Genomic DNA, 25,232 nt, shown 5'->3' on the forward strand with positions numbered 1-25,232 from the left:
TAAAAGCACATTGGGCCTCACAAAAAATTACTAATGACTGAACCAAATAGAGAATCTTATTTAGTTCTGGCCGCAGAAGGAACTGTATGATTTACATTTTAGACAAAAACTCTTTCCCCTATAAATACTGCATAAAAATGGCAAGAGTCTTGACTGAATATTAATGTTACCATAGCAAGCCAAGGGGAACCTATGGAAATCTGAAACAGAAATATGTGGCCTGTTAGTCCAAAAAAGGTAAATGCAACAAAGAAACAAGTTGGCCTCATCTTCCATCCTGAAGCACCACGGAGCCCATGCTGGCCACCAGCACAGCCCTCTGGTCCTCTCCCACCAGGCAGGGTCCTGTCTTTGCTCAGATCTTCCGAAGGCTTTGGAGCTTACCATCCCACTTGGCACGGGCAGAGGTTTTCCCGTTGGTAAAATCCCCACAGTATCAACTCTCTTTTCAGAGGACACTTTGAAGCCCACCTGTCTTCCCCACCAGCGGGAGTTCATCAGCCCCGCATGTGCTGGGCCAACTCTCACCACCTCATCCTAACATCGTGGAGGCATCTGTCTCCACTGCTGGAATTAAGCTTCTGGAAGGCAGAGACACTCTTCTATCTGTGGGCCCTGACCCAAGTAGGCACATTTGATACATTTTATGAAGTCTGCTTGAATTGAAGAAGGATAGCAATTCCTCCGCTCCAGATGTGTGCCGAAACTTCAGACTACTTGGAATGTCTTACAAGAGTGGGGGTGACTTGCATCATCAGGATTTCTCAGCTTCGCTACTAGCGACATTTGGGCCGGATCATTCTTTGTGGTGGGCGCTGCCCTGTGTATTGTAGGATGTTTAGCAGCGTCCCTGGCCTCTACCCACTGGATGCCAGTAGCACTCCCCTCCTCCCAAGTAGTGACGACCAAAAACATCTGCAGACATTGCCAATGTCCCCTGGAGGCAGAAAGGGCCCTGGTTTAGAACCACTGATGTAGGTGATTCCTGAAGGAGGCTTGAGAGGACGTATCAGACACCTTGCCCGACAAGGATCCTACATGGACTTGCTCCTTACTCCTATAATCATCATTGTTATAATACATCAGCAGAAGGCTGCTATTTATACCTTCTGGCCAAATATTTCACCCTGACAGGCTGTCACAGCACTAGCCAAACATTGGAATTTTCTTTTCTTTTTTTTTGGAATTTTCTTAAATGGGTTGGGGAAAGAGAGAACCGGGTGAGAGCTCATCCCCTGTGAAATATGAATATCCTTTTTGGAGACGTTGTTGTCTTGGAGACAGCACAAGAGCTACTAGGAGGTGCCTGGGGTCATGCCAGGGAGACTGAAATGGCAAAAAAGAACAACAAAAGCTTTAATGAGGGCCATGGTTTTTTTTTTTTTCTTACCAGGTTGTGAGGAACCAACACTGCTTAATCAATTGACACATACAACTCAAGGAAGGTGCACACCTATCTTGACATAGGCCCCAGCGCTGTGGGTATAGATAGATGGTTTAAATATTTTTGGTGCAAGGAGATAACCCCCACATGTCATCCACTGGCCTCCGGGGGCTGAAGCCATCCATCAGCCAAGCAGTGACCACAGGCAAGCGCAGTTGTGATGAACTGCATTTGCCCAAACATGGAAAATGCTACTGGAACAAACCACCACCTTTGCTTTTCTTCGAAGCTCTGACACTCTGTCATGTCAGGGAGCCGAGTCCGAGTGATGCCCCAGCAGCCAGGATGGACTCACAGTCCGGGACCCGGGAGAGCTGCGGGACTATCTTCCTCCTCGCCGAGGCGGTGGCGATTGGTTTGAGAGGCAGAGACTGAGGCATTGCGCATTCCTGGCCGCGCAGGGATTTGCATTTCACCGAGCGGGCACTGACGGCGGAAACTGGAGCTGTTACGTAAGGCGCTGGCTCGTTGCCCTTCCACACAAGCCTCCTTCCTCATCACAGCGTTCACCTGCCTGGAGTGGGGGTGGGCTGAGGCCTGTGGAGTTGTGGGGTTGGGTGGGGAAAGGCCTAAGGTTTGGTGCAGCACATCTCAATACAGCTGCTGAACGGAGGTCTGCCTGCAGGAGTGATAACACCTGGCCTCTCTCACCTTTGATTTCTGTTGGCTGCATTCAGATTTGGGTAGCCAGCTAGAGGCCACAAATGAGAAAAATCAAAGATCCCTGGCAACAACAGGTTCTGGTACTTCTCTCTGGCACCAGGAGAGAAGCTCTCTGATGTCCTTGCAAGAGACGCAGTAGGGCTTGGCCACGCACTGTTGCACCAGGAACCAAATATGGTAACAAGGACAAGAATGACAAGAGTTACAGTTTCTGCTCTGACGCACAGGTGCTGACAGAAGACTCTGCATGTCTAAGGACAGATCTGCAAAAAAAGTATCGAAGGGAATGTGGATCCTGGGCAAGGAACTGCAGCAATTTGCCAGTCAGAGCAGCCTGGAGGCGTCTCTCTCCAACCTCAGTTTCCCCATGGATAAGTTGGGAGCAATGTCTGTGGCAGGTGCCTTGCAGCCCAGTTGGAAGAGCCAGCTTAAACAGTGGCTCTTAGCTTGCAGCCAATGGCTGGACAGTTTCGGGGGGCCACTGAGCCCTGAAATCAACATTAGCATTTTGTCTGGGTGTTTATGCACATCTTCCTTGGGAGAGGGTGGTCTCTTTCCCTATTTTCTCAAAGAACATACATTAGTTATTCTCAAAAGAATAAGAATCATTGGGTTAGATCATGTGTGAAAGTGGTGTGTAATCCATAAGCACCCCCACATTAACCTGTTATCAGCAAAGACTTTTGAGGAGAAAGGGGCCCAGAACAGCACTTCCTACGTGCGTCGGCCACACAAGATCAGGAAAACACGGTTCCTGGCCTCCTGGAGCATATGACAGACTTTGAGCATGAGATCAACACAGAACAAAAACTGGAAAGAAAACAACAACGTGCTTAGAAGTCAGAGGAATGTATGCACCCCTTAAATTCCGAAACATGGGTGGGGGAATGGACTACTTGCGGTGGGGTTAGAGGAGGCAGGTGGCCCGGGAGAGTGCAGATGAGGCTGGACACCCCTGGATGCGGGGACCCTCCGACCCGGGCTGAGGGTCACACAGGAAGAGGAGGCTGCGAGCGTGAGCCAGTTTCGGGATGATAGTTGGTCCTAGGTGGCCCTACAGACACCTGGCCCACTATCGGTCCCTCAGCCCTGCCCCCCCCCCGAGCTCAGGCCCCCCCCTCCCCAGAGCAGCCCTGGGGGAGAGCAGAGCTGTCAGGACAGTCTCTTCCTTGGGAATGCAGCTGGGTGACTCACACGTTCCAGGCAGGGAGCGCTGCACGTCTAGACTTCATTCTTGCTGTGATGAGTCCAGGCTGCCTCCGCACAGCTAGTGTAGTCCCTCTGGTCGGGCCTCATGGGATCACACCCAGCACAGTTAGAAGACAAAGCACTGGAAAGTGGGAGGAAAACATTGGAAACTATTTGCTATTTCAGAAAAAGAATATTGAAGTGTTCATCATGGGAAAAATCAGAACGTTAATGTCTTTCCACACTGTATGGCCTGGCAGTTTCTAAAGCCTGCATGTGGTGGGGCTGCTGGAACCCTCCCTGTGCAGGGGGCTCCCCCGTCCCGCATGGACCCTGGCCTCACTGCCGGGCAAGGCCACCCTCTCCAGCTCAGCAAGGGGCCTGGAGCAAATGGCCATCTCCCCACTCCCCTCCGAGGCCCTGGAAGGGCTTTTCCAGGGAAGTCTTGGGATCTTGCCACAGCCCTGCAGATGTAAAGATCCTGTAGTTTTTTCTAGAATGTGCTATCAAAGGCGGAAGTTGATTCTGGCGACCAGTTCAGGACCCTTCTCCCCAACTAGTGCCCCAACACCCACTTCCCAAGGGAGCAGTTAATTACCTACAGTCCTGATCACCAGAGGGAATATCTTAATCAGCTGGATCAGCAGCACCCCACAGTGATTCCCCTAATGAGAGGAGTGATGGGACTCTGAGACCTGGGCTGCTGTCCTCTTTCCAGAAAGAGTGGAGTCTGCCATTCGCTGACCACCCTCCTGACCCCAGTGTACCTCTTTATGACACACCCCCATCCTAGGAACACCTCCTTGACACCGTGACTTTTTATGTCCTCCAAATACAGTGAGGCTTTATCACCTTGCTTCTGTCCCTGAGATTGACCTACCCCCTTTTCATTCTGTCACTGCTTGGCTGAATGATGGGGTATCTGAGGTGGGAACCTGGTCTCTACTTCCTGTTCCCAAGGACCAGATGCACCTTCAGGGCTGATGACCTTGTTCGTCCCCTGGGATGAGGAGTAACTCCCATCAGCAAGCAGGGAAAGACAAGGCTGGGAGGTACTGCCCTAAGGGGAAGAGCCAGCCTCCTAAAGTTACTCCGTGTCCTGATCCCTGTTCAGTATACCCCCAACAAAGCCAGGCGAAGACATCTTCCGGCTCCTCTCTTCTGCATCAGCTCACCAGGCGGAGGAGGGGACTCCAGCCAGGTAGAAGGCAGCGTGTGGGGCCTGGCTTTGGCCCTCTGTCAAAACTCCTTCCAGTCCACTTGTTCCCTGGTTGCTTTTAATCAGTCAAAGGCCAGTGTTCCAGATGAGATAGAAGAGGCGAGGGGAAGAGGCTAAAACTCAGTTCAAGTTAAAGCAGGATTATTCATTTCAATTATTTGTTCATACCGATTTTCAGAATGGTGCTTCATACATTATGGCTCATATTTAGAATTTCTAATTCCTCTCTCCCCACAGCCTGACGGTCTCTGGGTCTCTTTTCATTTCCACAGAATCCTACTTTGGTGGGGTGTGGCAGGGTAGGGAGGCGGGGGCTCAGTGTGGTAAGTGACTCTGGGCTCAGAGATGAACCACGGTTAAGCATTAGTGTATTTCCTTTGCTAGGGAACGTGGAACGGCAGATTGTTTTTTGGTTTGGGTGGCTCTGCCCTGATTCACCTCTGGGAATTACTTCTTCCACCTATGGGAAGCTGTTAGTTGAGGTGCCTGCCTGTCCCTGGCCAAGGTCAGGCACTCGAATCTTTTGAGGTCAGTCAGATCTGCCTTCCCTGGAATCTGAAATTGGAGCAAAGTCATTGCAAGACAGAAACCAGCTGGAGCTCATTCCTTTTCACAGCAGTGTACCCAGGGGACCCTGGTGAGGGGTCCTGTGTCTTAGACCCTCCATTTGATGCTACTTTCTGCCTGTGAAGTTCCTCAGTTCCTGTCCATTTTGTCCTGGTTTCTGAGCCTGGTTTGCTAGCCATTGAGACATCAGCTGTTTTTTCCAGTAAATTCCCTTTTGGTTTAGATTAGCCAGGACTGGTTTCTGTTGCTTACCACCCAAGGAATCTCAGCTCATACCCGCAATGAGCCTGGGTTTCTAAGTCCCTTAAGTCATTCTTGGTCTCAGAATGTTGCCCCAAAGCTGTGCTAGAAGCCAATGAAGTCTTTTCATTGACACAGACTCTTTAGTAGTCATTTCCTAGAATCCAGCTCTTAGTTGCCAAGGACATGCTGGTTATTTGTAGACTGTGGTTTATAACCTGCCTTTTGGTTTCTTTCAGTATTCTTTTGTTCAAGTCAGACGGCGGCAAATCTCTCTGCCCCGTACCTTGGGAACAGACTTGATTCCCACATGTTCTGCTGTATGATGCTCCTCAAACACACGCTAGGGATATGCAGATTGGAAAGCATTTTTGCAAACCAAATTGCAAAGCCATAACCAAGAGGTTTTTAAATATTCTTTCTTTCTGAACTAGTAATGCAACTAATTGAGGACTTGATTTTTAAAAAATTGTCAGAGAAGCAGAAAGATGAGTAAGAATATTTATTATATTATTATTTTATAGTAATGAAAAACTCAGAAACAACTTAAATATCCAGGGAAATAAACAATGGTCTAGTCATAGGATGATATGTGATATACCCATTCAAAAATCACAGTTTTGTAGAATATTTAATACTGCGAGGAAAATTCTCATACTATCTTGTGTACCAGGGGGTAAGTAAACTAGCACACAAAACTATGTACAGAGTAATCTCAATTTGTTTTATTCAAATTGGGAAGGACTGCACCAACATATGAGCAGTGGTTATCTCTTTATGGTTTAGTTGGAAATCCTCTGAGGGTAGGAACTATGTCTCACTTAAAGTGATAGCTCTAATTCCTAGCTCAGGTCCAGTCATATAGCTTGCCTGGTGAAGCAGTGAGGGAGTTTCTTTATATTTTTCCATGGTTTTCTTTCTTTTTAAGTAATGAATGTACATTTTATGTAAAATTAGAAAAAAATATTTTAGCCAATAAAACTTCAGTGTATAGTGTTTACTGAAATCCTATTCATGCTTCAAGGTCCTTGTGTCAGTTTTAAAACATGGTGACAAATATTTGATTGCTCCTTCTGTAGAGAGGTGGGGTCTGTGTCCCCTCCCTTTACACGGGACTGCTTGGGCAAATGAGCATAGTGGAAATGAGGCTCTGTGACTTCTGAGGCTAAGTCATAAAAAACCTTGCAGTTTCCCCCTTGTTCACTGAGCGTCCTTGATATTGACGCTCTGAAATGCAGTGTAAGAGCTTGACCATTCTGAGGCTGCCATGCTGGACAGGCCATCTGGGGGCACTCTGGTTGGCATTTCAGCTGAGCCTGTCCTTCATCCTACGCACCAAGCACATGAGTGAAGACTTGGAAGTGAATGCTTCCAGCCCCCTGGTATCTGAGTCACTTCTAGGCAACTGAGGTCCAGTCACTATGGAGCAGAGACAGGCTGTCCACATAGTGTCTCATCCAAATCCCTGACCCACAGACTCCCTGAGCATGATAAAATGGTGATTGTTTTATGCCACTAAGTTTGGAGTGATTAGGCAGCAGTAAATGCCAAAACAGCTCTCCTCAAACTTATCCCTTTGTGAAGCCTTCCCCTGTCTTTCCCGTCCTTCCCATAATCCCAAATCCTATATTAAAATTAGTCATTCTTGTTTCCCAAAGCCCTTCTCTATACCTGTATCAGAGTACTGACTCATTGAGGCTTTTTCCAGATGATGAGTTCCTTAAGGGAAGCAACTCTGTGAGTCACTTTTGCATCCTCAGGGCAGTGTCTAGCACACTGAATCTAATTAATGGTCCTTCTATTCCTTTTTCTGTTAGTATAATGCACAAGAGAGATGGGAATTGACAGAGAAGACAAATTTGGTGCCTACGTCAGGTTTTCATGGAGTTCTGGCTACCTCCACGCTTCTGGGCTGCAACTCAATATTGCAGCGGGATGGCGTTATGCCTGGAAACCATCCCAATTCTTAGTTTGCTTAGGCTGCCATAACAACTGGGTGGCTTAAATCACAGAAACTTATTTTCTCACAGTTCTGGAGGTTGAAAGTCCAAGATCAAGGTGTTGGTAGGTTTGGTTTCTCCCAAGGCCCCCCCCCTTGGCTTGCAGATGGCAAATCCCACTGTGTCCTCACATGGTCTTCCCTCTGTGCACGCACATCCCTGGTGTCTCTCCTTCTTATAAGGATACAGTCCTATTGAATTAGGGTCCTACTCTTATGACCTCATTTAACTTTACGTATTTAAAGGCTCTATCTCCATATCCTGTCATAGTAGGAACTGGAGCTTCAACATGTAAATTTAGGGGTGGAGGGAACACAATTCAGTCCATAACACAGTGGAGTCTTAGTTATTGCTCACACTCCCTGTAGTTGTAGATGTCAGTGAAAGGAAGGACTGAACTCAGGGATCCACATTCTATCCACACGTTGTTGGCTGTAAGCTCCAGGCTTATGCTCTTCTTGCTCTCATATCCTTTTAAATGATGGGATGCTTAGGTGGTAGATGCCTGTGACAGCTCGCCTTTCTCCACAGCCAATGTGACTTCATGTAGCTTTTATTTGCTTGGTTTTTGTTTGGTGCCCAAGGAAACCTCAAACAAATCTTCAGTATCAGCCACAAGACAGTGCTGACTGCAAAGGGATGCACGGCACGTTGCTGCGGACAAGTGGCCTTTCTCCCGCCGCAACCTGGTCACTTTAGAGTAGCTGAATAAAGAGCATCCAAAAAGGGGCCTTGGGAAGAAAGCTGCCATGTGAAATCGGAGGATGATCTTAAGGACGTGCAAGAATGCCAGCAGCTAGGGCGACTAGCAACTACTCTTTAGAATTTCTCTTCTCAGATTAAATCCTAGCAATGTCCTTTTTCGTTAATCTTTGTTTTTATTGCTTTATATCATATTCTGAAGTGAGAGAGAGAGAGAAACACAATATTCTACTGAGATGAATTGGATTTGGGGCTATTTTTTGCCCATATCTGTGAGCTACAGGTGCTGAATAGGGAACAGAGCAAATGTTCAAGGTTATGCACTTGCCTTTTGCAATTCAAATTAAGTGCACCTATCTTGCAATTTTTGTCCCTTGTTTTCAGCTGGTCTCTGTCATACTACCTCACTGTCAAACCAACCCTCTCCCCACCCCTCCCACCACCTTACTTCACCACTTAAGGAATGAGAAAACATTCTGATTCACACTCTCACTAACCTATGCTCTACAAGAATCAATCGGCTTTCATTTTCACATAATGTAGCATGTTTACACAATTACCAACTACCCTGCCTGCATGGAGTGTTCTAATATTACAAAGTTCTTTATGTGAAAATCAGTTCACGTTTTTATCTGCCAGTTGAAACTGATAAGAATTTTGTTCCAATCTGTAAGAAGGCTTTATCCCTGCTCAACACTATAAAGTCCTCAAGATTTTATCCTTCTTGAATTATCTAAAGGTAGGGAGAGATTCAATTTGCTAACAGTCCTTGTTTTTGACACAAAGACAAATATCTGCTCCTGAGCTATACTTCACAAAGCAATGATTCATTTTAAAAACCTCTTAGGACCATGAATCCTCCAGATAGAGAAAATGAACCCAAGTCTTGCTTTTTTCATTAATTTTAGGATGTTCTCTCTCTGCTGCTTAACTTCAGAAAAGAGGTATAATTACTATCTTTATGAGTCAGACTCACAGCCCAGCACCTGTTAGAAAATTAAAAAATATTTTCCCCACATCACATTACAAAGGGAGGCCCATTGTTCGCGTGCAGTTTCTGGTGTTCACTGACTTGCCAAAATGACTATATTGGAGGCTTTAAAAGCCACAGTGATAATGAAAAAGAATGACTGGAGACTTTTCCAACTGCCAATCCATAAAGATAGTAACATGAACTTGATAAATTCTTATTTTCATTCTTTTTAAATTATTTGGAGATTAATAAAGGAGAGTCTGTTTCTCCCAGGCATGAGAAAGCAGCAGATGCAAGGTGTTAGGTATGGAATTCAGTCAATGTGAATTACAGAAGGAGATTTGGTATATGTGAATATATTATTGACATAGAGATTAGGGAATAATTGTAAGTAAAGCTGATGTCATGACACAAGACCTATCCAGTTTTTACTTAAAGTACTTACTATTTATAACTTAGATGACTGATTTCTTGAGTATGTGTAAGCACATTTGACTGTCCGTTATGACTGGATTACTGCATTCTGTTGATTTTTATTTTGTGGTTGGCTTTATTCCTTTGATAACTATGTAAGTTTAAAAAGCTAAAGCTCTAAACTGTTCTTAGAAACAGTGATCAGTACATATATGTAAACTAAAAAAGTGCAGGACATTGTATATATGTATTTACATGCAATATATTGTATATGTGCAGTCAAATTGTAACAACTCTACCTAATAAAATTGAAAAATTAAAAAAAAATACTATCCAGTTCAGGAAGGAGCAGGGTGTGATAAAAAAATCTTTACACAGTCCATTTCTTGCCTAAATGCTGTATAAGGAGATAAGGTCAAAATACTCTTGTTCTCTGCACAACAAATGTAGTGTTTGATCCCAATGCCAAACAAAACACCACTTAGACCATCGCCTCTCTCAACTCTTGAAGTCACTTTCCCAGTGACTTCAAAAGGTGTTTCTGTGCAAGACTAACTCGAAATTTACTCTGAATGAGAAATACACGCTGCACAGTCACAGATTGTTTGGGGTACTGCAGGAGAGCGCTGCTAACACTCACACCCAGCTGACGTACACGTAACATTTCCAGGCTTTTGCCACAGGTGTCAGGGGGAAAACGAAGCAGAGCAGAGATGGTGCATGCCCTGGCCAATGGTGACAGTAAGTGAAACAGAGTTTGGAAATGCCTTAGTAGTGAGGGACGCCAATACTAGTTTTTGTCTTTTTAATCTTGGCTTTTTTGATTAGATATTTTTTATGTTCTTCTTTTCCTGAAGCCATAAATCTATACTGAATGAATTACTGGAGAATTGATTCAATAGGTGATATGTAACTTATGTTCTTCACCTCTTAAAGAAATTTCTTATTTCATCCATTTCTTTGTAAATAATTATGAGTTCAACAGCTTATTAATGACATGGTCATTAGAGCTCCTGGGGTTCATTCAAGTACACGTTGGAGAATTGTTAGGGGTGATTTGAAACCAGGCCAACCAATGCTTCGTGGTCAAACACTAAGTTGTTATCTGCAGAAAAACAAGGTTTCTATCTTCCTCTCTAAAATTTTTTATAGTATTTAATGCAAGAAATTAACTATCTTGTACAGATGTTCCTTAATTGATCATCTCAGCATAATGATTGGCACAAATAACTTAGTAAAGTTATTGCTACTAACTAATATATAAAAATAGATAAACAACAAGTTTATATTGTATAGCACAGGGAACTATATTCAATATCTTGTGGTAACTTATGGTGAAAGAGAATATGAAAATGAATATATGCATATTCCTATATGACTGAAGTATTGTGCTATACACTAGAAATTGACACAACATTGTAAACTGACTATACTTCAACAAAAATACATTAAACAATAAAGTTATTGTTGAATGAATAAATAAATGAAGAGAAAATAATATAAAGTTAAAAAGTATGGACAAACACTTTACTTAAAAATCAGCATTTCTTTGACTGACAAGGGATTACTTTCCAAAATATACAGGCAGCTCACACAGCTCAATATCAAAAAAACAAACAACCCACTCCAAAAATGGGCAAAAGATCTAAATAGACATTTCTCCAAAGAAGACATACAGATGGCAAACAGGCACACAAAAAGATGCACAGTATCACTAATTATTCAAGAAATGCAAGTCAAAACTACAATGAGATATCATCTCACAACAGACAGAATGGCCAACATCAAGAGGTCTACAAATAATAAATGCTGGAGACGGTGTGGAGAAAAAGGAACCCTCCTACACTGTTGGTTGGAATGTAAATTGGTGTGGTCACATGGAGAACAGTATGGAGGTTCCTTAAAAAAAGTGAAAATAGACATCATATGATGCAGCAATCCCATTCTTGGGCATATATCCAGAGAAAACTCTAATTTGAAAAGATATATGCACCCCAATGTTTATAGCAGCATTATTTACAATAGCCAAGACATGGAAGCAACATAAATGTCCATCGACAGATGATCAGATAAAGTCGTGGTATGTTTATACAATGGAATACTACTCAACCACAAAAAGAATAAAATAATGCCAGTTGCATCAACATGGATGGACCTAGAGATCATCATATGTAAGTCCACTTATATGTGGAATCTAAAAAAAAATGACACAAATGGACTTACTTACAAAACAGAAATAGACTCACAGACAGAAAACAAACTTATGGTTACCAAGGTAGGGAAAAGGGGAGGGAGGGATAAACTGGGAGTCTGGGATTGGCAGATACAAACTACTATGTACAGAATAGATAAACAACAAAGTCTTACTGTATAGCATGGGGAACTATATTCAATGGCTTGTAGTAACCTGTAATGATAAGGAATACGAAAAAGAATATATATATAATTGAATCATTATGCTGTGTACCAGAATCTAATATAACATTGTAAATCAACTATACTTCAATTAAAAAAAAGTTTAAAAATTAGCATTTCTTTTCAGGATTAATTTTAGATAGCAATGTGTGTTCTAATTTGCTATGGACTAAAAATAACCAAAGACTCAAAATAAATGAAACACATACCTTGGGGTTTTTCCAAAAAGAAAAATATATTCTACATTAAGCACTGCATTGATTTGCTTCTTCCAGAAGCAGATGACTAGACGAAATTTCTAGCTTTGAATTTTTAAATTACAGAAAAGAAAGAAAGATAGGTCATATGGTAAGTGAGTTAACTTCTGTTTCTGTCCTTTGGTTCCCAGACCTCTGTATTCTTTTGACTTGGTGATTTATAGAGATCTTCAGTTCAGCACATACACTGCATTTTGGAGAATGTCCCTCCATCTCCACAGAGTATTTATTGCCTTTAGTTTGCTGAACTAGATATGATAAGAAATTTACCCAATGAAAACAACCAAAATGCTAGACAAAACAACAAAGAAAACACTTTTAAAAGGCATCAACAAGATGGCACAAAAGTAAAGAATGTGCAGAGATCAAAATTAAGACAAAAGTAGCAACTTCTGGAGAGGAGAACCAAAGCCAGCTTTCTCAGTGTTTTTGCCAACATCTGGAAACCTTGAACTTTTTGGAATATGTTTGAGAGTAGAGGACAGGAGATAAAGCCTTGGGCCCACACAAAACTGGAAGTCTTATAGGAGGTTCTCAGATAAAGCTGAAATCTCAGAGGGCTTTACTTTCTGTTCAAAGGGTGAGTAAAAAATAACCATTGTAAATTGACTATACTTCAATTAAACAAAAAACCAAAAAACAAACCTGCTATGCAGAAGGAGACAGCCACACATCTGATTCAATCTTTATGCTGGAGGAGAATGGGAGGAAATTCCACCTGAGAATTTGTACCTGCAGCCTGGCCCTCACATGGCTTTTTGTCTGAGTTTATATCAGCTATATCTGAAAACTTGAAAGAAGAGAATTTTAATGAAAGTGCTCCCAATAATGTTTGTATAATTAACTGGGAAGAGCAAATGCAAGTCTTTTATGGAAGAATACAGTCTCAACCCAGGTCTCAAAGAATTTCTATAGATAAAGTTCTGAGGAATTTAAGCTCACATAAAAACACACCTAGGCAAATTCTGCCCGTCACCTCCCCACCCCCCCACCACCGCCAAAAAAGAAAATAAAGCACCGTGAGTGAGAACCAGCAGAAACAACAGGCAGCAAAATTAGGTTTGCAAAGATGATCAGACACAGAATATAAAATAAACATGTTTGGTATGTTTAAAGAAATGAAAAGTTTGTGAGCAAGGAATAAGAGAGATTTTTTAAAAGCACAAATCAAGCAGATTGAAGAAAAACTGAATAAAACTTTTACAAATGGAAAACTGCTTAATGCAGAAAGATTATGAAGCCAAACAGAGGAAGGTCTGAGATGCAAGGAGAAATGGTGAGCAAAGCAATTCTCAAATGTTAACAACCTATAACAATAATAGCAATGGCTAATTTGCGAGGTTAAACAAACAAGATAGAATTCAAATTCAGTCACATTATAATATAAATTAGAACGGGGTGGAAAATTGTAGCTTTAATATTCTAAAGTACTTGCATTGTTTGGGTGAAGCATCAAGAGATTGAGTAAGCATGTTTAAATGTCTGGGTAACTCCTAAAAACAGGCATAGACATAATTACTTCCAAAGGAGCAGAAGTAGGGGGTGAGGGTGGGAATAAGGAAAAGAAGAAAAGAACCAAAATCTATTCAGAAGATGTCAAGAAGGGGAGAAAAAAGAGAGAGAGAGAGAAATAGAAAGCACATGGTAAGATGGCAGAAATATATCCAAGGAAGAAGAGCAAAGATAGAGTTAAGATCCTCTGCCCTAAAACAAAACAATGGGAGTTCATACACACTCTAAAATGATGGTGTTAATTTCATACTGTTAACAATGATAAAAGAGCATAAATGACCTTTGAGAATAACAGGCTTTATTTTAAGTATCTCAGGTACAGCAGTGGTTCAGCATATTAGAGACCCATGTTTCTCATCACAGGGCTTTTAATGGGATATTGGAAGGGGCTGCACCAAGGCCTCCTGTTTTATATTAACTTTAAAGTTAAAAGAAACTTTAACTTTTGAAGATCTATGTCTCAAAAATGGACTTTTATAGACAATTTTTAGGAGGACTTTTGTGATTACTAAATTTAGAACATGATTCTATTCTTATAAATTTCGGCCTTTGACTTTATCTGGAGAGTTTAATCTTGTGAACAGCTGTATCATTTATTATTTCTCTCTCCTTTTGTACCAGTCTTAATACTCTCCCCCTCCCCCATCTGTATTTATAAGGAACTTCTTTGTTAATAAGGCTATAGCTAGGACACCATATTCTAGAAATAAATCAGAAAGCACAGGACCTGAAGACTTAATGTAGAAAATGACACAGTTTAAAAAAAGGAATGTGAGGCCCATAATATTCTGCTTCTACAGGATGCTAAATCACTTCCTAAAGGGGCCTTGTAGGATTGTGCAGTAGATCTTTTCTGTAGGTCTGTTTTGTTACTTCCTACATGCTTTCTTTCCTTTGTTCTAAGTTGTTTATTTTTCTTTTCCTTCCTTCCTTTCTTTTCTTTCTTCCTTCCTTCCTCCCTCCTTCTCTTTCTTTCTTTTTTCTCTTCCTTCCTTCCTTCCTTTCTTACTTCTTTCTTTTTCTTTTCTTTTCTTTTCTTTCTCTTTTCCTTCCTTCTTTCCTTCTTACCTTCCTTCCTTCTCTTTCTTTGTTTCTCGATTGCTCATTCTCAAATGAAGCTAGATCTTTATGTCAACAGACAGGGTACAGGGATGTCTCTCAAATTTGTTCTCGGGTGAGGGTTACATCCTTTCTCAGAGAGACAACTAGGGGGCAAGGCGATCCCCAGTCCAGTTCCCAGCTTACAGTGCCTATTTGCCAGTTCAGGCTTTGCCACTTTCTAGCTGTGTGATTTTGGATGAATTGCTTAACCTCTCTCTGCCTCAGTGTGCTTATCTGTAAAAGGAAGCTAATAAATATATCAATCTCATAGGGGTCCTGGGAGGACTGAATGAAATACTTTTAAAGCATGTAGCACTGTGCATTGCCCATCATAAAAAAAATGTCAGCTCTTACCATCTTTTTATTATTGCTGCTATTACTACCGCCACCATACTGCTACTGGAACAGCTGCTCCTCCTCCTCCCGATAGCACTGTCGGGCACATTTCTCTACTCTTGCTGCTCCGTCTCTGCTATGCTGATCCACTGCTATCCCTGAAAGACTTCCACTTCCCAAGATATAATGCATTACTGCCCATCTCTCCCTCCCCACTGCCACTCACAGAAGATTCCTCTTTTTTTTTTTTTTTTTTTTTAAAGGAATGGCCATCTCAGAATGTTCCCAGCAAAGTGGCCTGAGTGCCTTGAGGGGCAGCACCCATGTGGCCAGCGATGGTGGTCTATGTTCTTGTTGTGACTTGGTGGTCTGTATGCTGTGTGTATGTGACCTTTCCTTTTCTATCACAGGGCTTTTAATGGGATATTGGAAGGGGCTGCACCAAGGCCTGTTAGTCGGATGCCATGCCATTTTACACTGGAAATCTAGTTCCTGAAACTGAGAACACAAAGTGAGGGCATAAGCCTGATGCCTGTGCAGACCTCCCCTTTCTCCAGGTAAGGAGGAATCCATGCTTTTTTTATTCATGCCCTTTTGGTAATGAATGAAAACCCCTCAGTCAGACCTGCAGTGAGACCCTGATCCTAACCTGAGTTGGCTAAAGGAGTATAAGAGCCTCATTTTTACACACATTTAGATAAGTCATAAGATCTGAGGTAAATTATCCCCTCAGAAGGACTAGGACTAAATCCGAAGGCAGCCAAAGAAAACTGCTGAGACAATATTCTTATCACATTTCCAGGAAAGTTCAGAACCTTTACGAGAAGAGCTATACTGAGACTCATGTTATTACACTTGGATTAAGGTTTGCATTAAACTTTTAATGACTGAGTTTCAATATCATATGAATAGTCAATTTCTGCATTAAATGTTTAATTTCTGTCACACTAAGGAAAGTCAGAAGAGGTATAAATAATGAAAGTAAATAGACAATTCATAAAGGTTTTGTGGTTGAAATACGGTCAAGACCATACACTTAGTGAGGTCACATGCCCTCAGACCCATTCAGATGCCCACCCTTCCTGGCGCCCTTCCAACAGCTGTCCTGATCCTGGAGGGCGGGGATGGTTGCAGAAATTCCAGGTATCTGGGGGCCACTGATAATTAAAGAGTGCACTTATGAAGTCAATATTAGAAACATTTGGGACACCACTAACTAAAGTAGGAATGGCAATATAGATTCTATACACATGCTACTGAAATACATCATTACCAATGAAAAGTATCAAATTACAGGTGGCTTGACCAACATTTTCAAGGGCCTTTAATACATAAACAAAACAAACTCTAATATTGGTTGTATGACTGTATTTGAGTCATAAATAATAAAATCAAAACATGGAAAAAGATCTCTTTCCATCAAGTAGGGCCATCTTTCCTATTACTTTCAGGGCACAAATGATAAAAACAAGGATAATCTCTCTTCCCCAAGTTAAAGCAATGGAGATATCAAGAGTTTGGAGACATTAATAATGACTGGCTCAGAGTTCCAACTATGTAGTTACAAAGAAGTTAAGCACTCCCTGACCCCAAACTTGATCTTTGTGTCGCCCATTCCTCTTCACTGCTTCTCCTACTGCTGCCTGCTGGGTATTGAAGGAGAACTTTCTTCTTGGTGACTGCAGGTCTGCCTTACATTGCATTAAGTGGATGGGTTTGGTCAGTTCTGGGGTCCCTCTGGTTAAAAGTGTCCCAAGAGTTCCATGGGGACATGGTCACAGAGAACCACAAGGACCCACTGATACTGCACTCAGAAGTTTCCTCTTCTGAAATCTGGGCTCAAGGCACTTGAATCTTGGCAGTAATCTTTATTCCCTAGAAATCTAAAGTTCCAGATAGAAAACTACAACTATAGAACTCATTCACTTTAAGATGACAGAAATGCTTCAACATTTTATATTATATGTCTGTTGAATTCTTGGGTTTAAATTATTATTATTTATGAGAATTATTAATAGTTATAACAAATAATCATACAAGTTAAATATTAGAATGTTAATAAAAAGTATTCAAAGACTTTTAATGGCAGATGAAGTCAATCCCTTCAATTATTTTCTGAATTTGAAAGTTTAAAGAATGCAGTGGTGTAATAAGATGAGCTGACTTAAAGCTCACAGGCAAGTGAGTATAATGCCTTATTTGTTAAATACAGATTTTGAAATTGAGAATCTGGATCAAATTATATTCAGCTGCTGTTAGTTCTACCTTTAAAATAAATTGATCTAGGTATAATACTGCAAGTTACTGTTTTACATTTAAGTAATCTGATTAGGAACTACTTTCAAGGGGGAAAAATTTCCTTCATAATTCTACTAAGTTATCTAAGTATTCTATGTTTCACAAGCCCCGAAAGACAACCAGCATTACCAAATTTTCTTTTGGGAATCAGAGATCCAAATATACATGTTATTATGAAGTTAAAATGTAAGATTATTCAATGACTCACTAGTAATCAAAATGAAAGTATTTCTATTGAATTTTTTAAAAAATAGCAAATCTCCAGTTCTTTGCAAACCCAGAAACTTGGGTGATATTTATGAATATTGGCTGAATATTGATTTTCTTTAATTCACAAGTTTTCCTGGAGAGCTCAGATTCATAATCAATAGGCAAAGAAGTAGAAATGGAGAGCAGTGGAAGCTAAGGTGTTGAATGGGTCAACATTGGTGGGGGTGGCGGTGGTCTCAGAGCACCACTGGTTTCACCACTGGCAGAAGGGAACTGAGGATGTCAAGGCTATTTCCGTCCAACACTAATGCATAGCTCTTAGAGGTGGAATATGCTGGGGGCAGTGGCACCACTGTGAACAGTGATCTCATACTTTAATATGTACACAAATCATCAGAGGATCTCATTAAAATCAGATTCCATTCAGCAGGTCTGGGTGTGAGGCCTAACATTCTGCATTTCTAATAAGCTCCCAGGAGACACTAATCCTGCTGGAGCACTTTGAGTAACAAACATTTAGAGCACTGATACCATTCTTCCAGTCTAGAAATGAGCTGTGTGCCCAAGAGTTGATGGCCCAGACTCTCTCATCAAGTCAGCTATTAAGCAGCCATAAGAAAGGAAAATGATTCAGCCTCTAAGGGACCTATCATCTCCTTCTGTAAAGTCACAGGCCTGGGCCAGGTGATGTGTCAGGTCTCTTCAGAACTACAAAATTTAAGGATTTTAAGATAATCCTTATTTTTATTTTGGCAGCTAGCTTCTGTGTTTTCCCTCATAAATGGTTAGCAGAAACTGGAAAGTTTTATTGCATTGTATCACTCCCAAAGGTCACTATTGAGTTGTGCTTTGTGCTCTTTGAGCCAAGATGATACCTATTTTTTATGTCAGTTTCCTCATTCTTCCTTCATAATTCTTAGAACACTCTTCAGATGTACATTTTGCTTTAGGGAGAATTCTTATGAATACCGGGCCTGTGGGTTAGTTATCTGTTGTCCAAATTAAAATGTGGTTCCTATTATTTCACATTTTTCAGAGAAGCTGTAATATTCTTAAATAAAGGGTGGTCCTTTAATTGGAGCCCACTTCATACACTGCACCCCTGCTAAGTGGAAATGGCTGGTAATGGTTTCTTTCCCTTCTCTGAAAGGAATCTGAGTCAGCTGCTTCCAGTTTAGTCCCACCATCAACATCATTATTCAAAACTCTTGTCTGGACTACTTTACCAGTCTACCAACTGGTGATCCACCTCCAGCCTCTCCAGTCTGTAATTATTCCAATACAGCCCTGCCAAGGTGAAGTTCCCAAACATCGACAAAGCACGTGCCACTTCTAATCAGACTCCTGCGACCAGCTCATACTCAACACCGTCACGCTCTGGCCTCAACCTACCCTATTCAGGTTCCCACAGCTTCCCTTCATCAGGTATTTTCTATGTATCTATGACTCTGTTTATACATTTCCTCTACCTGGTATACCTTCTTCTATAAAGCCTTATTCCATTCTTCAAAACTGACTGGAAATTCCAATTCTTGCTTAAGCGTTCCCTGATTCTTCCACCAAGAAGACTTTTGATTCTCTTCTCAACACCTACTGCCTTAAATTGTAAACTTCTGTACATGCTTCCTCGCTGCCTCTATTATACAATTCTTGGGCATCTGTAATACATCTTAATTATCTCTGTAACTCTCACAGTGCCTTTTAAATTCTCCATATCTGTTGAAGAAATGAATGAATATAAAATATAGCCTAAGTATTAATCTATGGGTCAAGATGCTCAGAAACTGCAGAAGTTTAAAATTATTCATTAGTCTTATCTAGTGTTTATTTTGGGCAAATTACTTAGTCTCTGTGACCTGGTATTCTTATATACATATATGTAAGATATAAGATATATAAGAATATTATCTATCTATATGTGGAGGGTAAAGGATTTTTAGTACATTTTTTTACTCACTTAATGGATATAAAACAGTATTCTATATAAATGCTAGAGAAGAGAGAAAACTTTGGACTTTCTGGATCATGGTAAATATTGTCATAGGATAAATGTGTTTCAGATTCAACCACTGTGTTACAAAATTTTATCTGTTAATTCAGAATATACAAAGATGATATAATTTATATTTCAGATTCTAAAGATGCAACATAATTGCATTGGCATCACAATTTATTACTACATGGTAAATATTTTCAAAAGGAGAAGTAGGATTTCTTCCCTCAGACACCATAGACATTGTCTTAGGAACACTCTCTTTATTGTCTATGATGGTTTGGGGACCATTAAAGGTATCCTGTGCAAGACACAGCATACATTAACTATTTTCTTAAAACATAAAAAAAAAAAACCCCATAATTACTATAGGATTTGTGAAATTTGGGCACATACCAAATTGATTTCCTGTGCTCTATAAGGTTCAACATGATGGTTAGGAATTTTCAGCTGCAGTGTATTAACCCTTTTAGGATACTAGGTTGTTCTATTAGTAATATTGTAATTATTGTAAGAACATTAAAAGATAAAGCTTGAGAAAACTTGCTGCATAATCAAAGAAAAAGAAATTAGCTATAACTAATTTTTAATACAAAACTATTTAGACTAATAGAACAATAAAAGATCTTAGTCTTAAAAATAGACTCACCATATGGTCCAGCAATCCCACTCCTGGGCATGTATCCAGAGGGAACCTTTATTCAAAAAGATACATGCATCCCAATGTTCATAGCAGCACTATTTACAATAGCCAAGACATAGAAACAACCTAAATGTCCATCGACAGATAACTGGATAACGAAGTTATGGTATGTTTGTACAATGGAATACTACTCAGCCATAAAACCTGCCATTTGAAGCAACACGGATGGACCTGGAGACTGTCATTCTAAGTGAAGTAAGCCAGAAAGAGAAAGAAAAATACCATATAATATCACTTATATGTGGAATCTAAAAAAAAAAGAATTTTTTACAAGACAAAAACATAGTAAACGAATTTATGGTTACCGGCGGGGTTAGGGGTAGGAAGAGATAAACTGGGAGTTCAAGATTTGCACATACAAATATATATAAAATAGATAAACAAGCTCCTACTGTATAGCACAGGGGATTACATTCAATATCTTGTAGTGAGTTATGGTGAAAAAGAATATGAAAACGAATATATGTATGTTCATGTATGACTGAAGCATTATGCTGTACACCAGAAACTGATACATTGTAAACTGACTATACTTCTATACAAAAAGATCTTAATCTTATGCAATTTTTAATATTAATGTCTCTTCCAGTCAATTCCATTGCCAGAAAATATGACCTTTAAATAGTTCTAAGTATAAATATAATAATTTAATTCAATGGACTTTAAAAAATTTCTTGATAAGTCTGTGTTAGATATAGAAGAATTCTCCCATCTTCATCTACCAATCCTAGTTTAAGAAAAAAAACAAATAGGATTATAATTTTCTAAGGAATATTTTTTATGATATTATTTTCTTTGGACACCTATGAATCCTTCCACTGAGGTCATGGAAAATGTATGTCTATAGAGAAATTAAAACTATTAGACTTAATATCCATTATATGCATTTGAGAACCCTATTTTGCCATAATATCCACTCTTTTTTTTTTTTTTAACATTCCTGATACTGTTTCATGCCATAAGTTAATTTATCAGTGAGAAAATTTAGGAAAGTTTGAATGTGTTCTTAACTCTCAGGTTACATAGTCTAATGCTATTCTCTTTTCTTTAAGTGCCTTTCTTCAAAAGATGTAAGTACACAGCTTGAACTGCTTTAAACTGTCTAGGTTGAAATAAATGTAAATATTGTCTCTCTGTTTATCCATGGAATCACTCTCTGACATACTTGTGGACCACAGTGCAGCTTTGCTGCAGATTATGATTCTATTCTCAGAGTGATTATTTACAGAATTACTCATTGTAAAGCAAGAGTGTAACAAGCTGAGAAACCAGGTTTTGCACTGATGGTCCTTACATCACTTTAGAAAAGCTTATGGGTGGCTGTCTTTACAAATTTAAATATGTTCATAATTTAGAAAAGATGTATTCCCATGGCTCTTGAAGAGAGAGCTGAAATGGAAAGATTGCAGGAAAGCATGTATAATATAGCAAAAACTGTCACCCAAAATATTCTCTTATGCTTTTACTAAACCTTCCACCAGCTTTTGCCATCACCTTATGTCATGAATATTTGTAACTGGAACATGCAAACACCAGTTGAGAAGCATGAGGCCTAGTGGAGTGGTCTCCAGAGTGCGGCACGAGTGCTGCTAGAATCATACAACATGGTTTTAGGGGGTAGACCAACAACATTTTACATCTTAATAGATACACATTTATCTTAAAGTATATTAGAAAAAATATGACTGGCATATTAAACTCATTACTTTATAATTATTCTTCCTTGGGTCAAATTTCCTTTTTATATAAATTTAAGTTTTAAAAAATGAGGGCATTTAAAAATATTAGGTAAACACAGCATAGGTGCTTCTGACAAAAGTCATGGTAGAGGTCTGGGACTCTCTGGTGAGTGGAATAGTGAAGTGGAAAGGTTGGGATCAGGTAATAGTGGTTCTGGTTTGAACTCAGCCACTAACTAGCTGTACCATCTTAGCCAAGCCAGAACTCTTTGGGCGTTTATTCTTAATTTGTAAAGAGATTACTCTTTACAAATTGCTCTTTCCCTTCAAGAAGGCGTTAGTGGCAGCTTCTGGCCATGGCCAGATTAAGGCTGGAGACATTCGCGACAAGGAGGTGGAGGAGCTGCTGAAACAACTGGAGGTCCTGAAGGTGGCGCTGTCCCAGCTGCATGTCCTGAAGTGACAGGTGGTGCAGCTTCCAAACTCTCCAAGATCCCAGTTGTTAGCAAGTTCATCACCTATGTTCTCATTGTCATTAACCAGACTCAGGAAGAAAGCCGGAGGAAATTCTGTAAAGTCTAGAAGTACAAGCCCCTGGTTGGTGTGTTGCCCCAGAAAACGCGTGTATGAACCATGGGCTCAACAAGCATGAAGATAACCTGAAGAAGCAGCAGAAGCAGCGGAAGGAGCGGCTGGACCCACCGTGTGAGACACGTCACGGGAGTACTGGTTAAGGCCGCAGCATCCAGGAGCCAATAAAACACAAACTGGCTAAAAAAAAAAAAAAAAAAAAAAAGGAGGGGAGGAGATTGTTTGAGTGACCTCTACGGTCCACTGCACCACCACCATTATGTGATGTTATAGTCCCTTGTCAAATGCCATTATAAGGTGCATTATAAACCTTAACACTAGATGTGCTCACTTAAACTAGTCAGGGAAATTAGCGGACCTAATGTGGAATGTTTTGAGATTAAAACACCCTACTGGTAGATTACATCAGTCTTTTGAAAGATTGGAGATAAACTTGGTTTTGCTCAGTAGCTTTACTTGTTTTTGCACACAGGAGGGATTCCAAGTACCTTTGGATTCTCTCCTCAGTGTGGTAGCCAAATAGCAGAGTTTTATGTGCCACTTTTCACATGTGTTACCATCATTCTAATCTGGGAGTAAGAAGCCTGGATGTCCACAATACAGTCAGATGAAGGATTTGTGTAAAATCAGTCATGGAAGAAAAATACACTTCTATTAGATGGAGAAAAGGATAGATGAACACTAGCCTAAGGTAAAGAGTTGTGTTTTAAGAAACAGGAGGAGCCCGAAGCTTTAAGATTACGTAAAATAGCCTGTCTAGTTTCTGGTTTTAATTTTTCACTCTGAAAATAGAAAACATGTTAAACAGATGCCCATTTTCAGGGGTAATAACATTTGAATCCCAAAGTAGCACTGTGCCTGTACTAAACTGTCTCAAATTAGTTTTCTACACAATGACTTAAGAATAATACTAGTTCAAACCAAAATCTGACTCTGAGTACCAAAAAGCATTTGATGTATAAAATCTATACCAAGTGATATTTTCATGACCAAAAAGTAAACCACCTTTTCCTTGGAGTTGCTGTCTCTTTTCCTAGAAGGTCCCCAGACTGTCTTCCTGAAGATTACCTATCATTACTTCTGACCTAACTTAAAAAGAAATTAGATTAACTAATTACATTACGAGGTGAAAAAGAGAAACTTTTGATAATGATGATGAACTCTGCTTATTTCAAATAAGCACTTTGAAAATTATCAAATTAAGGACTAAAGTACTTTCATTTTCTATTTGGAATACTAATTACATCTATTTAAACTACTCAGCTCAACAAACAAATGAACAAACACCAACAAAACCTATATGATCTATTTTTTTGTGGAAATATATCTGCTTGTAATGGTGCAAAAAAAAAAAAAAAAGAAAAATGCTATGGATGAACATTTTTACCAATGATCTCTAAAAGGGCATATTCATAGAATACATCTAAATAACAATACATAAATATAGAAATTGGCCCTCTGGAATACCAACAACTTCATCATCTGCTGTAGTTTCAAAGGCCTCTTGGAAAATGTGACCACAATTTTCTAGCTTTTCCAATTATCTTGTTAAAAATATCTGTCAATATGCATTCGTGATCTGCACTAATAATTTGATCTTTATCATCCTCAGTTACAGTGAGTCTCTGGCCTTCTGGAAAAGACAGACATGCTGTGTGGAGCCACTCCTGACTTTGGATCCATCACTGCTGACTCAGTCTCTTCCACAGAATGGCAGCCAGTCTCTGCCTGGTCTCACTGACCGAAGACGGTCGCCCCCGGGGAGGATGTGGCTGGGGAAGAGTGGGCAAACCTGAGCTGCTGACCCTGCTGGGCTGAGCTGAGACTGGGGAAGCAGTAGGTTTTGACACTCCACGCAGGCTGGGGATTCTGATTCCCTTTTCTGAGTTCAGTCTTGCAAGCCTTCTCTCTCCCTGACTGCCGCTGGCTGCGGCAGAGGAGGTTAGGCTGCCCTGGCTGAGGGAGCACGGTGACAGCGGTAACTGTCCCCTGAGATTCCTGAGCTCCAGGAGCTGTTCTCTGGCTTGACTCAAGGCCTCCGTCAGTTCAAAGCGTTCTTCACACTCTCTACGCACTGTTTCCTGAAGAAAAGTGTTCTGAAATGAGAAAAAGGGGGGAAAAAAGGCAGCCCTCGCTTTAAACTGTGTACATATGGATAGTTATTGGAAATATACACTGAGAACTGAACTGGAAACCAGAGGTCTGTGTTCTTTAACTGTCTTTGTAGATATTCTACTGCAGGGACAAACAAGTCTAAAATGCAACTTGTTTGTGAAGCTGGAAAGAACTTTAAGAGAACATTTAGTTCAACCCTCGCAGCTTGCAGAATAGGAAACAAGAACCAGGGTCACGTGGATGGTGGTGGTGGGGCTGGTGCTGGAACCCAGAGTGTCTAATGCCTACTTCTGTGGAGTTTCATCTCCTCTGTGTGTTGTGTCTCAGACAGTCTGTGCTGCACATGTGATGTCTACTAGTTAATATCTGTAGTGCCATTAAATATGTTATTTTATAATAAAGGGAAACTACAATATATGACAGATAAAAATAGCTCAAATTGTAAAATTGAAAGCATAAAATATATCAGCTATAGCATTTCGATATTAAAATCAGTTATTTTATGTGGTACTTTCTCAATAGAACTTAAATATATTGGCCATCTTCTCTTCTGCAAGATATATATCAAAATAAAGAACAACATCTGCTTTGAACTCCATTCAGTAATCATAC

The 25,232-nt window shown here is 40.4% G+C and overlaps 1 protein-coding gene across 7 annotated transcripts in view; it reads right to left on the reverse strand.

The window, feature by feature from the left end:
- The window catches only part of LEKR1 (leucine, glutamate and lysine rich 1), a 254,695-nt gene that overhangs the window by 31,826 nt on the left and 197,637 nt on the right, over window positions 1-25,232 (reverse strand). For 3 of the 7 annotated variants that reach the window (XM_074369003.1, XM_074368994.1, XM_074369014.1), the window contains one exon: window positions 10,911-24,601. In XM_074369003.1, the coding sequence (XP_074225104.1) occupies window positions 24,188-24,601 (414 nt within the window). In that variant the 3' untranslated portion in view covers window positions 10,911-24,187. Of the gene's footprint in view, window positions 1-1,332; window positions 24,602-25,232 lie in introns of those variants that run through there. The other 4 variants (XR_012508921.1, XR_012508923.1, XM_074369025.1 and 1 more) reach the window with 4 other exon arrangements.

The sequence above is a fragment of the Camelus bactrianus genome, chromosome 1, assembly GCF_048773025.1.
Source record: "Camelus bactrianus isolate YW-2024 breed Bactrian camel chromosome 1, ASM4877302v1, whole genome shotgun sequence".
NCBI lineage: Eukaryota > Metazoa > Chordata > Mammalia > Artiodactyla > Camelidae > Camelus > Camelus bactrianus.